The following is a 14856-nucleotide window of genomic DNA, read 5'->3' as shown; positions in this document are numbered from 1 at the left end:
AATTTCTTATAATGAGTAAAGGGAGATTTTATAAAAGGCACAAAACAAGAGTCCTCAGTTGTGTCTAAAGTGTGCCAGAAGGCAGCAAGGCTGATTTCATGACAGTATTACTCAAGTTTTGTTCTAATTTAGCTTTACTTACTGCATTTGGGCTAACACTGAAGAAAGGCAGTGGCGAATTAGATCCAGAATACAAACAAACAAACAAACATATATATAATCATGGCTGGATTGTGTAGACCGCAGAGAAGCAGGGCACAGCCAAACATCATAAGTGTTCCCCTCGGCCTTGCCTCTCCCGGGTGGGGCTGTGTTTCACCAAAAATGTTGAGGCTTCTTTTGCAACAAGACCAACAGCCAAAATCTCAGTACTTTCCAGAACTGACAGGCAGTTGGTCATCCTGACTTTGTTTAAGTAGGCTTGTGTTATTCTTTCAGGGGCCTCTGTCAGGCTGTTCACATTAAACTTTGATTCAGATCTCTGGAGGAGGTGAAGTCTCAAGGAGCTCCAGTGACTTGATGCCCTGGTGATGTTAGAGTAGTCACAATGTTTAGTGCTTTGTCCTGATATACGAGTCCCAGCTTCATGTAACTATCTCCTAGTTAACTTTCTTGGGACTTGGGAGAACCTGAAGCTCACCTCCATCCAGACTGCTGGTTGGAACAGGGCTGGATTTTAGGAGCAGTGGAGATGTCATCAGGAGCTCAGAACTGAGGTGGGGCTCATGGCTGATACGGTCAGCAGGCTAGCTCGAGAGTTTGGCAACTCACTACGCTCATAAAGCTTCTCACAAAACTGCAAACTCTCCAAATTCTCTGTTCCTAGTGATGTGAATCAGGGGCCAGAGTTTGGCTCCCAAGAGCTAATTTATGTGAAACTGATTCATAACTGTTACTAAAACTTCAGAAGTGGATTAATAGAGCAGAGGGTGTGTTATCTCATCACTTACGTTGGTTATTGTATCATTAAATGGCAGCATCATAAACAATTCTTTCAGGAATTAATTTAAAACTGAAAATAGATTAAAAAAAAAAAAAAAAAAAAGACATCAGACCGGAACCTCAGGTCATCTTCAGACCTTGAAATACAGATATAAATCTGTATTGTTTTATTGACAGAGCTGCATCAGTGGGAACCAGATTTAGATTAATGTAAATGCTAGATTTTATCAAAGCAAATTGCACTGAGTCAGAATGCTACATTATGTAAATTATTGAGTCTGTGACATTTGTCTACATCTTTTATGAAACAAAAATAGGAAAAAAACATCAAGGGCTGGAATTAACAGGTTTCGTTTAGGTTGAACAGCAGTTTTGGTATATTGTAGTTGCCTTTCAGAACTCTGTCTCCGTATTTCAGCAAAGAATAATCTGACTATGTACAGCTCCAGGTCTTTAAGAGCCTGGCTTACCTCTGTCCTTGAATCTGTTGAGCAAAGGCAGATAACCTTGGATGCTTTGTTCCCTCCTATTCTTCATTCTAACTGTTGTGGCCTCCAAACAGCAAACTCTCTGGGGCCATGCTCTTACTTCCTTTACACTGAAGTAAATCCAATATATTCTCCTTGTGTTTGGTGGAATTACACTGAATTTTCAATTAGGTTGGAATCCAACCCATGGACTATAAAGCTCATTTTATGCTGTAAACAATTGTGGTATGTTAGGAAGATTTGCTCAGCTAGCATTGTATATAACTTGCACTGATGCCAACTGTTGTAACAAAACGATGCCGTCAAGGTCTGCGAGGAGCATTAGAGCAGTGATGTTAAGTGTTTAGCAGAATGTGCATGGAAAATAGGAAGCTAAGGCTTAAATTCTCTACTTAGGTAGATTTCCAGTGAGAAAGAAATAGGTAAATGATCATGAATTGGATTAATATCTATATATTTTAGAAAGTGATAAAGACTGTTACAAAACGTCCTGGCCACAGTTGTGTCAGCAGATATCCAGTGGGTTGCTTTCTGTCTTTCAGTATCCAAGAGTTCTTGGCTAAAGTTTTTGAGAAAGGATATTATCACGCAAACTTCAAATTTCCGCCATTAATGGATCTCAAATCAGTTAAAGTCGATGTATGGTCTAAATCTATGAGTTTATCTGAACTTTCATTCTCTGGGGCGATAAATCTATGCTTAGCACAGCAGGTTGAGAAAAGGGATACCTTTTCCTTTGTAAAATTAATCATTTTTTATTTCTTAAAAGAAATCAAAATTGAGATTATGGTAACAGTCCTAATGCTCCGAGCATCTTTTTATGATCAAGACTGTCAAATCTTGCTTCACTGAGTCATGTAAAACTGATTTATATCACACACCTAGTGTATGTACAAAGCTTAAGTATATATTTTAAAACTAAATAAAATATATTTTTATGATGTGTTAAAATATTGATCTAAAACGATGAATTTTTCTGGCAGTAGTCCATTAAGACCAGTGATGGAGCCTTGTATCTTATCATTGCAGTTATCTGTGTTATATATTATAATGAGTCAGAGCCTTAAGGTTGAAGTCTTTATTTGAACAGGCAGTTACTTGGTATTAAACTGCTGATGGGAATTCACTTCTCATTGTCTGCTTTCTAAACTTTGATGTCAGCTGTGCAGCAGCAGTTTCCATCTGCAATCCATTCGGCAGAAGTTTCTGTCGCTTCTTTGTTCAAGTCAGTTGCAGGAAATACGAGCTGTCGCATCTCTTCCCTCAATCTCCAGACCTGGAAAAGGCGAGAAAAGCAGCAGGAGCAGAAGGACTTCCAGCTGCCCTTCGGGGAGGGATGCTATCAGGAGGCCAGGGCTGCGTGTGGCGATGACATGCCCAGATGAAAAGTCACGCCTGTCACCCGCACAGCCCCATCTTCAGCAGGTGGGAAGTGCTGGAGCAGTTGTGGGTCATGGAGGAGGATTTCTGCAAGTGCCCCTGCAGCTCCCTGGGACAGCCCAGTGAGCGGTACTGGCACTGACAAGGGTTACCTCGGGCTACCCAGAGCTCTGCTTTAAAACATCCCACAAAAAAAAATTCATAAAAAAGTGACTTAAGGAAATCACCCTGAAAAAGGAATGTGTTTGCCCCACCAGAGCAGGAGTACTGTATGGGAGTTAATGGGCAAAGGGAGTTTGGAGGGCTGACTCTGCCCTTTTAGGTTTTCTCTCCTCTCCAATTGGTAATGGTAGGAGAGGCATTTTGGAGAAAGCCAAGATCTGAGACCTCTAGCAAATAGGAGACCTGTGGAATGCAGGCTGCTTTGATGTGTCCCACGCTCCAACCAGGCAGTTTATCACCATAGGGAGCGTGTGGATCGAGCTGGCGTTATTTCTGCCCTGTATTCCTTAGTACATTTATTCACTGGGCAAACTCATTTAAGGTTTCTCTAGCTGTAGGAAGAAAAGGAAAAACAAAGCAAAACACCAGCAACCATGACCAGAGCGTTCCTGTAGATTCTGTTCTGGTAAAATGTGAATGACTCATGGTGAGCAGTACTTTACCGGGTTAAATCAGGTCAATGTCGAGTTCGTTGTACTTTAATCAGATCAGTCACAGTTGTTTGGGTCTGTATTTTTAAGCTTATTTCAGTTGTTTTTGTTTACCAAACATGCTCTTATCTCTGGACATTGGAAACATGAAATATTTCTATGAGCAATTGCAGTGTTTTCAATTTAGCTGCTACAGCACGCAGACTGTTTGTAGCCAATGCTGAACTGTGTGCGGCACTCAGCAGAACGACCTCCCCATCAATGGGTATTGTGCCTATGGCTGCTGCTACTGCCTTGGGATGGAGCTCACCTTGTGCAGGGTCTGGTCTGGTTTGACAGATTCAAAATACAGTGTTAAAATAAGGCAAAGCTGGGGGTAAACAAGTGCTAGCCAGCAGGTCAGAGAATGCAAAACGGCTGCAATTCCTGTGTGTAAGCACTTAAAGTAGGCTGGAGTTGATTATCTGCTCTCTCTAAGCAGAGGGTGTAAAATGTGATGCTGCAGTAGCTGAGCTGCTGTCTGCAATTAAAGCTAACTAGTAGTTGCTGACCTGCAGCCTGCTATTACAGGCATCTCTCTCTCCCCAGATCCAGAGGAACTGAGCTGCAGTTATTGTTGCAGTAAGCACAGATGAAGCCAAAAAGGTTTGGTTTTCAGAAGCTTGGGAATTAGTTACTGTTAGAAACTACTCAAGCATTTAGATTCTCTGTGACCAAGAGCTCTAGCACCAGCCAGCGCCCTTGGGAAGGTTTGAAGGTGGAGCTGCAAAGAGAGCAGGCTGTGCTCCGAGAGCCGTCAAAAGTCTGTAGCATGACCCTCTGAGTTGGTCCCTGGCTCCAAGTTACAGGCTGGCCTCTAAGGTTGTTTGGCCAGGGAAGGATTTTCAGAAGACCTGCGCTGGTAGTCAGGGTGCCGAAGTGCCTGGACTTAGTTCCTGCCACATTCACATCTGCTGTAGTTGCTCGTGAAGTTTGCATCAGCGGCTCTTTTGTGAGCAGCCCAGCTCAGTCTCAGTTCCAAGAACCTATGACTGGCTGTACCTCTGCCATCTCATGCACTTGTTTACAGATTTGTACATGCCTGGGGGGCTGTCATGTGCATAAGTCATGTCTGCCAATCTGAAAATGTACTTAGGTCTTTCTTTTTCAAGAAAGAAAGTTCAAGGAAGAAGTAGTAAAAATGCGTGAGTGAATAAAGACGTGTTTGTGCTGTTACAATATGTGTGAGCTTTGGCTGGGTTTGCTTTTGTTATGAGCTTGTACTTAAAAAGCTCATTTTGCTCACCAATATTTGAGTTTCATCTAATCCTTACTGAAGCCTTGATTTTTTGACACAGCACTTAATCAGCATGGTGCTTCTCAGCGCTACCAGCAGCATACAAAAAGTTGAAATGATTAATCAAGGTATTTGAACAGATTTCAACAGGATTAAGAATTAACTGGAGTTCACCAAAATTTTCCAGCTGAGATGCAGAGCAGGGTTTTTCTTCTACTCAGGACAGCAAGTTAACGTGTAACAAGGCAGTTTGTCACTTGGGCAGTGCTTGTAACTTAAGCTCCAGTGGTGCATACATGGACATTTTCAGGGTAGGAATGGCCGCAGGTTGCTGGCGTAGAAGTGTTTTCCAGGCTCTGTGAATTCCCAGCAGAATAAACCTTGCAGCGTGGCTTCATGGGGCTTAGTTTTGTGTTGTGTCTGAGCAGGATTTGCCCACATGTGTGCGCACTTCTCTAATCACAGCTACACACGACGTGGCTGCTTAAGGGAGCTCATCTGTTTGTACAAGCAGGCAGAGGGATGGACACAGGGCACACGTCCGAGGCTGCACAGGGGGTGCCAGCAGGGCACGGCAGTGCCTGCTGCAAACTCAGCGCTTTGGGTGCGGTGCTGCTGAGCGGTGCAGGGCTGCGGTGGGAGCAGGCGATGCTCAGGTCTGCACTTGGTCACATCACCCGTCCTCTGAGTGCATCGATGAACAGTCAGTCACAATCACTTCAAAAGAAACAAGAAAGGCAAGAACTGGCAATGCTGTGTTTATCTCATCTCTTCCAGTTACCCTTGGACTAGGTCTTGAGAGTGTGAGGGTGCCCTGCTCTGATAAATGGGGTTTTAATACCCCTGGACTGCAGTGAAATTCAGCTCTGGGTCTGGACCTTACAGCTCTCGGTGGAATTGAAAACACTTGCTGCTTTCTGCTGGCAGCTGGGGAGCACAAAATAAATATTCCAAAATTTAATTTAGAGTGTGGTTATGGTCAGAGAAGTGACTGTAAAAAGGCATCTCTTATTCAATAGATAGCTCCCTCTATATTCTTCAGACATTCCTGCTGATATTACTGACTGAGAACAAATCGTTACTGCTGTCAGTGCTGCAAAACCAGTAATGCTGTGGTGAAAAGAGCTGGATTCCCTCCTGCTCTGTGCATTGTCAGCAGAAGTATTTTCTGTTTTTTGTGGTACAGATTTGCAATAATTGGATGATGGGCCACAAGGGAGAATAAAGCACTGTGATTGTTTCCAACTGAGGAGAGATTTGGGGTCTAAAAATTAGAAAAACTGACCAGAGAGAGAATATTTAAACTAAGCCAGTGTGGTTAAGAATGGCTGAGAGTAAATATGAAGCCCCCCTATGTCATTTTAAGGTCAGCTTTTTGGGGTCCTTTTAAATAACACAGGCAAACACTGATTCCTTGATTGTTTTGCAGGTGTTACGTTGCCATTTTTCTCTGATTTGTGTTTCTTGCTCTTTTAGTGTTACTCTGATGATTTCCAAGTTGATAAATAAATAAAATCACAGATAAGAAAATTTGAGGGCTGAGCAATGGAGCAGTAAGGTCAGGGAGATAATAGAGCGTGTAATTCAAAAAGTTTTTTTCTGCGGCATGTAGTGACGATTCTTCAGAATTACTTATTGGAAAAATTCTAGAGTGCAAAGCAATAAATCTGATCTTCAATTGTGGTTTCACTTTGAAGAGGAACAAATGTAAAAATGACACCTTTGTGCTCAACAGATCTTTTCCTTGTACATCTAAACCTGGAGAGGTCTCCCATTTCTTATATTGCCAACAGCAATTTTCTCCTGCTTTTTCACTTCAGTTATCTTTGAAGAGTCTATGCAACTCCAAGGGCCATTGGGTGGACGCTGTTTTCCTTTTTTTAATCAGGAGCACCGCTATTCCTGATTTCTAATTTTCATTTCTCAGACAAGAGATAAAAGCTACTGAAGTACACAAAAGTGCAGTTATTTGCCTAGCAGGAATTCCCAAAGAATCCAACCTACACAAGCCTATTAGAGTTTCCTCTCTGCGTTTAACTGCTTTACAAAGTCTGTCCCAACCCCCTTGGAAAGTTGTTCACGTTCAAGCGTGCAGTCCAGCCGATGGTACCTAACGATGGCTTGTATCAGAGAACTGCTGTGATAAAAAGCACTTGTGGCCATTCACCTCTATCACTTGAAGTGGCACATGAGAAAGATCCCAGGTCAGTTCTTGCATCCTAAGTCTGCATTACTTGAGCAGTATCTAATGTGGAAATCACTGGTGTGCAGAAAGAAGGGCATACTGCAACAGCGCTTTTACAGGGTTTTTCAAAGGCATGTTGAATGCATCAACATCAAGTACAAATACCTGCATCCTGACACCTTCCCTGGGTGGGCTGGGCAGGATGGAGGGAATGCAGAACATGCACCTGTGGAGAAATTAAATTTATGTTGTTTTGTATCACTTTTGGGCACCTGTTACATGTGAAATTCTAAGACTAATGTTTTTCTGCTTTTCTCCTGTATATTTGATGCTTTTTAACACTTTTTTTAAAGGCAGTTTTTAAAACACTTCTGTATTTTGCAGAACAGCTGGTGTCATACGGATGATAAAAAAATATAATCTGTCTACAAAACTTACACGACTCATCCATTACTATGTTTAAAATAACAATTAAAAATGACTTGGGGAGTAGTTTGTTGATTTGTAACCGTGTTAACACAGCTGAGCATATAACTTTACAAAAGCAGAACAAGACAGTCAAGAAGAAGTAGCCACATAATGACTGCAATATATCTGTGTGACAGTGGTAAATAAAAAATGTATTCTGTAACAGGTACATATGTGTTAATAAGATTCCCTTTTATTTTTTCTAGGCGCCAGTAACAGATGTGCAGTTTGGTCCTATGAGACTTCATCAAGATCAACTTCAGGTAATACAACAGTTGAAACTGAAATCTTAATTTCTAAGATACACATGAGTTAACTTAAAAAAACATGTGACTGGAGCTTTTTGGGTGTGAAGATCTTCACAGCATTTTTATCAAGTGATACGTGTGTACCCAACAGATTTTTATCACAACATTCTGTGTGGCATACTAAAATTCCTGCCTAATTCTTTTCTCCAAACATGTCTTAAATCATAAAAATAGAGCTATCTACAGTTCTTTCTGCTATCAATTAGCTTGTAATCAATTTAGGATGTTCCATGTTTTGTATTTTATTGGTAGTCATTTCTTAATCAAAATCTCATCAGAACAATACTAAACACCCTGCTGAGGTTTATTACCAGTGTTAACCAAACTTGCAATATCATCACAACAGATACAAAGAGAGCTTGGCAAAGCATTATTTTATTTTATTTTATTTTATTTTTTGCTGTTGACTGGCATTACTTCATACTCCTTCTATCTCTTTATTAATATAGGTCCTATGCCCCTTATTTAGTTTGGGATGGGTAGGAGGTTTGCAGATACATGACTCCTTTGAACATCCTCTGAAAATTCTCCTATGTCCCAAGGCATACTGAAGTATTAATAATCCAAAATGTTCTTCAATCAGTAATGAAAGGTTAGACAACATCACATTATTTCAAGCAGGCTATACAAATAAGATCTGCTGACTTCTCTGTGCTATTGCTTAAAACCATTCTTCCAATCCTAAGTGTGTTATAAATTAACTTAACTAAATATAGCCCAAACTATGACATGTTTTTGCAAACAGGTTAACAAAGTAGGTTTCTATAAAAAGAATCTGAAGTAAATGAGTACTAAGTCCTTCATTCTTACAAAAATATGCACTACATGGAAACGTTAAGATTTACTGGTAGACATTCCACCAACCTGGTCCAAAGTGTAACCAGTGCTGGAATTCCTAAAATCACCCAGAAGATAAGTGGTAGTGGGATGTGGTATGCGTTGCACATGCTCCAAATTATTGTCTAACCAAAGCATATATTTAAATGCAATTTGATTAAATTACTGAAAGATTTGTGTCCTGAGATAGTAGGCGAAATGCTGGTTTGGTTTATCCATTTTTCCCAAAAGGCTGCATACACTGAGTCATCCACAAAAGCAGCATTAACATAGATCTTTTTTTTTTTTTTTTTTTTTTTTTTTGCCAGTCTGTATTCTTTCAGACAAAATAAATTTTCCTCTACAAAATATTACCATGATGCAAAGCACAATCACATCAGTGGGAGTCTTCATTAGTAGACTTCATGTTTATCTTTTGTAGTGTATTCCATCCTAGAATTTGAAACACATCTCAGAAGGAATTGGGCCTTTTCATACTTTGAATTATGTGGGCATTGTGTTGATTTTAAAGAGACTCAGAGAGAGTAATGTTACTGGCAATTACACAACAGGCTATGATATAGCAGATCATAGATCTCGTCTTCCATTTCTGGATTTCAGCCATGGTAATCTCCTTGGGTGATATAAATCCCATGGTAAGCTTTGTATAGGAGTGCATGGGGTTGTACTTCATATTCAGAGGTATTTCCATCCAGTGTGAGTTCATCTTGACCAGCCTGTCTGTAGTTCCCAGAAGCCCACAGAGTGGGCTGCTTCCAGTATTTTGGGAAACTAGATTGAGATGAAAAGGAAAGCACAGTTTTCATCATGCCACTGAAGCACTATTAAATATTAATTCACATGAGGTGAAGCATGCTCTGGTGAGTAATCCAAGTGTTTTGCTGGAGTATGATCCTGGCAAGAAAAAAAAGTAATGAAAGGGATGTGTGGTAGAAATTTCACTGAAGAAACATATAGACTCACTGTTATTTTGTGTACGTTGCCTGAAACACAGGCATCTTGTCTCAACTGATTGCCTAAGCTCTCTCAGTAGCTAATGAAGAGAGTGCCACTTCATCCCATGTGGATACAGATGGCTTGGCAGAATATTTTATCCACTTGAAAAAACTCTGTATACAGACGATTATAAAAAACAATAGTCTGTAGGAAGCAATTATGTTAAAAACAATGAATTAAGCCTTGGAAGTAGCTTTAAAAAACTTGTTAAGAACAGACAAAAGTCACAGAATACTGCATATATAAGATTTATTTGTAGTGATTCACTATCTGTCTTTGAACCAGGTACTTTTAGTGTTTGCCAAAGAAGATAACCAGAGTAATGGGTTCTGTTGGGCTTGTGAAAAAGCTGGATTTCGATGTAATATTGCCAGGACACCTGAATCTGCGCTAGAATGTTTTCTCGATAAACACCATGAAATCATCATTATTGACCATAGACATTCCAGATACTTCGATGCAGAAGCATTATGCAGGTAAGCTCCATTTCAGTCTAATTAATGCAAAGCTATATAGTGAACAAATCATTAAAGTGTTTTTTTTTGTTTGTTAGTTTGTTTTTTGCTTTTATAAAATCTGTGAAATGTTGCTGGTTTTGGACAAATGTTCATGAGCAGCATCAATTAATGTTACCTCAATGCTGTAATTATGATGGCTGCAGCATTTTTAGTTGTTTGGTAGGACATCTGAAGCTTGATCTGGCATGGAGCCACAGCATGTGAATTTGTTGCCATAATGAAGTGTTTTTTTCCAATACCTGGTTCCGTGTTCACACGTCAAATTAACTGCAAAGGTCACGTGCCACCACAGGCAATTTAATGAATACATTCACTTCATTAGCATTCTGAATTTTTTGAAATGTCACTTGCTGTTGAGTAATTCCAGATGCAAGTAGGCAATGTTTTGTGTGCATGTTTCCATACCTACAGCATCTGAAAATCTGTTTTGAGGAGGAAAGTTGCGCACTGACTCCAAAAATACTTTCACAAACTGCTGTAAAGTATGAAAAAAAGGGGGAAAGGATTTGCTTCTTTCTGTGTCTCCACAGAGGTTTGACAGGCAGTGGTGCCTTGTTTCAATGACTTTCCAGTGAAATACCCCTTGGGAATGTGTCTAGACTAAATAACCGTTTGTGGGGTGTGGGTGATGGGGTCACATTGTGTACCGTGGGTGAGTGTGGTAGGTTCAGGGCACTGGGACAAAGGCTTTTGTCCTTGCTGAAATAAAGTAATTAGGTAAGATCTTTGTCAGTCATGGACTATATAGCAGCACTGTTTGCCTTGTTACATTTTTACCATTCTGTCCCAGAGTAGAGTGAAATAATCCTTAAATTAGTGAGATATTTTAAGTAAAGTACTGTAGGAAGGTTCTGTACAGTCATGGTTTCTGAAATGTGAACTTTAAAACATGTTAAATGATCTTGCTTTTTATTTAAAGGTCTATCAGAACGACTAAACCCTCAGAAAATACAGTCATTATTGGTGTAGTACGAAGGTAAATGCTCATCTTTACTTATAAATCTGATCAATAACATGTGAATCTTACCATTGTAAATGTAAATGCTACAGTAAAAAAAAAAAAAAAAAAGAATTAAAACTGAAATAGAATTAAATTTAGAATTAAAACTGAAAACTGAATTAGAACCTCTTACTTTGCTAATGATAATGTAATTATATCAATGTAATTATATCATATAGAGTTTTCACCATTGTTGGCCACAGGTTTGGGACAGGATTTTTGATTTCTCATTTTTACTAAAGAGGTGTCACTTGGTTTTGGTGTTTGTTTTTTCCTCTCCTTAAAACTGGAGGTTTTAGGAGCATGATTCAAACAACCTCTGCAACACCATGTGCAGAACTGTGGAACTGTCTCATAGATCTGTGTTTTGATATTAGTAAGAATAGCACTTTGAACCTCTCTTGATCTGTCCTTCAATCTGATTAATCACAGCACGAACAGAAGATCTGTTGAGTTAACAAAAAAAAATTGTATAGAACAATTTGAGCAGAGACAAGTAGCATCTGACCATGGAAATTCTGCAAATAAAATAGGCTGCTAAGACATTGCAATGAAGAAGTGCATATGCTTTTTTCCTCCTCCTCCCTCTTGAACACACTGCTTATATATCAAGTGTGGGGTTTATTTAGACTACAAATGTAGAAGTAGCAGAAATAAAATATATTTAACTTGAAATGAATTTTAGATAATTTCCTCCAAATACAGTTTTGAGACTGTCCATTTCTCAGAAAACTTTTATTCCAAAATCCAATTCTGAGGTGTTGAAATTTTCTGTTAATGCTTTTTTTCCACCACCATTTCTAGGGAACAAAAGACCCTAGTTAAACATTTCAAGGGACTCAATTGTGAATATAATCATCATTGTTTTTATATGAGAAAGTCTTTTGACTATGAAAACTGTTGCTTCTGCATTCAGAATTGCCTGTCATCAGAGTAGTACAAAAGAAAAGAGAAGAAAAGGAGCAGGAGAGAAATAGCAAACGAACTCAAGAGCTTCTTCATGTACATCAGAGAGAAAGACACCTGTGGTTCTGTGGGCCAGAAAATCCTTTTAAAAAAAGCCAGAAAGCTAGATTGGAAGGTGGGCTTGTTCACTCACAATTAGGGAGTTGCTCAATAGTTTTTTTTTCTCTGCAATTCATTTAGTCTTTTGAAAATTTTTGTATTGTGTGTTGGGACAAGATAATAGATCCCTGCAGTGACAAGATCTCATAAGCTTCAGTTCTCAAACTTTTCACCTGTGTCTGGTATCCCTGTCTAGTGGAAACTTCGGAAGTAAGTTTGCCTTTCACTGGGACCAAGTTGATTGTTTCAAGTTCCTGTGTGCTAAACACATGCTGTCTGTAGTTGCCATTTAGGATTTCACAGAGTGAGAACTTTCACACGTTTTCTTCCATTCTGCAAGAAGCATATTTGTGAAAAGGCTGACATCTAGTCAATAGCATATGGAAGGGCTTCTCTCTGAGGATTATCTTCCTTCAGTTTCCTGCAGTTCAGTTGTTGGTGTTGTGTCTTTTTTTTTTTTTTCTTTCTCCCTGCAATATGCCTGCAATCTTTCTCTGTACTTTTGGGAGGCAACGTTACCAGATAGCTGGCATGAGGAATGGAGATAATTTTTCTGTACTTCACTAGGCATCATTCACATTGTGCACAGGAAACAACTGCATGGAAAACAAAAATGAGGTGCCATAAGATCCAAAATTTTAAACATAAATAAAAGCTATTGTGCCATCTGCTAAACTTGACCAGCTTCCATCTGCTCATTTACAGAAATTTAGCATAATGACCTTCCTTCCAGATTCCATTCATACATTCACATATGTTTGAGCATCTTTTAACAGTTAGTATAGCCAAGTTTTCCAGAATGATTCAGGTATCTCATTTTAGGAGTATGTCATCATGAAGTAACGTATTAGCAGGTGCTGGGTAATCAACAGTAGAAAATCCATCCTCATTCAGGCATCTTGAGTCGTCCACCTAATATTTGGTATATACAAATAACAAGTTATTTCTTAAAACTTCGGCCATGTAAACACTCAGGTGTATCTTTCACTAAGGACAGCATAAACGACAAAGAATCCAACAGTCTAGCAAATTACTTTTTGTGATGCAAGAAGCTCATTACATACAAATAGGAAAAAATAGGAAAATAACATGTTGGTCTATCTGTGCCAAAGACATAAGTTTGTACTAAACAAAAAAAATATATTTGTAATGACCTGTAAGAATCTAGCTGTACTAGCCTTTAATATGACATTTAGTGTACAGGTATGTCAATGCCTTGTCAAATTGGGGTTTCAGTTGATTACAAGAATGATCTCTGACTTCATCATCCTTCTTTAAAAGGCATGCTGATCGTGAAGAGTCATCAATATTGCCCCTGATCTCTGCTGGCTTCACAAGGGTATGTATGTTTTATAATCCACTAGATAGCTCTGACATTCCAGAACTCTCATGGAAGAAACTATGCTGAAGTGTGGCTGTCAATGATTGTTTGTGTCAGTAATCCAACTTGTAAATCTTATTCATGCTTCTCGTTCTGACATATTTTCCAATTCTGAACTACTGTACATTGGTAGAGATAGAATAATGCTGACAAGGTGGGTGGACATTCTTAGGAATACCAGAAGTGTTACCGAGAAATTTCTTCAGTATACACTTATTTCAAAATAAGTATACAATGCTCTGCTTTAATGGATGACATTGGCAAAATTGACTAATTACTCTAGCAGGACCAAAGAGCAGCTTGCAGTGAACAACAGAACGTGCTGTGGGAAATCTCTTCTATCAAATGCCAATTCACATCTGTAAACAGGCTTCAGACACTGTCAAGTGCTATTATCTATTGTTTGGAGGCACCTGAAAAGTATTACATTGAATCTGTTCCTTGGCAACTATTCCAATTAAGCAGGAAAGGTGCTTATTAGTGTGTCAGTTAAGTGGATTCCTTACTGCATTAAGCTGACAATGGAACAAAAATATGCAGGATTTACCACTGTAATTCAGTGTTTTGGTTGCATGCTCACTGGATCTTTTCCTGTCCCATCACAGTCCACCTGGACCCATTTACTTATTTGTAGTAAAAACTTCCTAATACGGGAAGTGCTAAAGCTTGAAAACAACTGTACTTGTATGCACAAAATCATTCCAGTGGGCACAGAAGTAATTCAACGCAGGTTCTGAATTATTTATAGATCAGAGCCTTGGAGATTGGTCTAATGGAAAAGCACAAAGTTTTGTTTATTAGCATTGATGTTCTGGCTTATCTTTGGTAATCTCCGTCCTCCCGTTCCCCAAATCAATGTCTATGTAAGTTTATCATGAGCAAAGATTTAACACTCAGGCTTCTATGTGGTAAAAATAAGAAGTTTCAAAAAAGCATCAGAGCAAAGATGCTAGGGTCATTGCTGTATGGGGCCCCAAATGAATAATCGTGTCCAGTAGCAGGTACATTTTGGGGAAGTTTTGCTTTCCTATATGTATACTGTATATTGGAATATTAGTAATTTGAAGCTCATAATAATCTTAAATTTTGTTGACCAGAGACACAATGTTATTTTTGATTGTTGTTTTAAATAAATAACATGAAAGCTTATAAATTCATTAAAAGTATATTATCTTATATTTTGGTCCTGCTGACAGTTACACAGAATAAACAGCTTGGCAGAACCTCATTGCTGTGAGGTTCTGTCACCTTTTCAAAATGCAGTAACCTGAAAAATTTTACTAGTTCCAGAAAATAATCTTATAAAGTTGCTTACATTACAACATGTTCATTTTTTGGCATATCTCTACACCTTTTTAA

The 14856-nt window shown here is 39.0% G+C and overlaps 1 protein-coding gene across 9 annotated transcripts in view; it reads left to right on the top strand.

Moving 5' to 3' along the window:
- Nucleotides 1–14856, top strand: part of LOC137863315 (high affinity cAMP-specific and IBMX-insensitive 3',5'-cyclic phosphodiesterase 8A-like) — a 175041-nt gene that overhangs the window by 118213 nt on the left and 41972 nt on the right. For all 9 annotated transcript variants that reach the window (XM_068696363.1, XM_068696362.1, XM_068696364.1 and 6 more), the window contains 4 exons: nt 7599–7655; nt 9819–10009; nt 10971–11027; nt 13398–13455. In XM_068696363.1, coding sequence (XP_068552464.1) covers nt 7599–7655; nt 9819–10009; nt 10971–11027; nt 13398–13455 — 363 coding nt within the window. The remainder of the gene's footprint in view (nt 1–7598; nt 7656–9818; nt 10010–10970; nt 11028–13397; nt 13456–14856) is intronic.

This window comes from Anas acuta, chromosome 12 (assembly GCF_963932015.1).
Source record: "Anas acuta chromosome 12, bAnaAcu1.1, whole genome shotgun sequence".
Classification (NCBI taxonomy): domain Eukaryota; kingdom Metazoa; phylum Chordata; class Aves; order Anseriformes; family Anatidae; genus Anas; species Anas acuta.
This window is presented reverse-complemented; position numbering and strand designations above follow the sequence as displayed.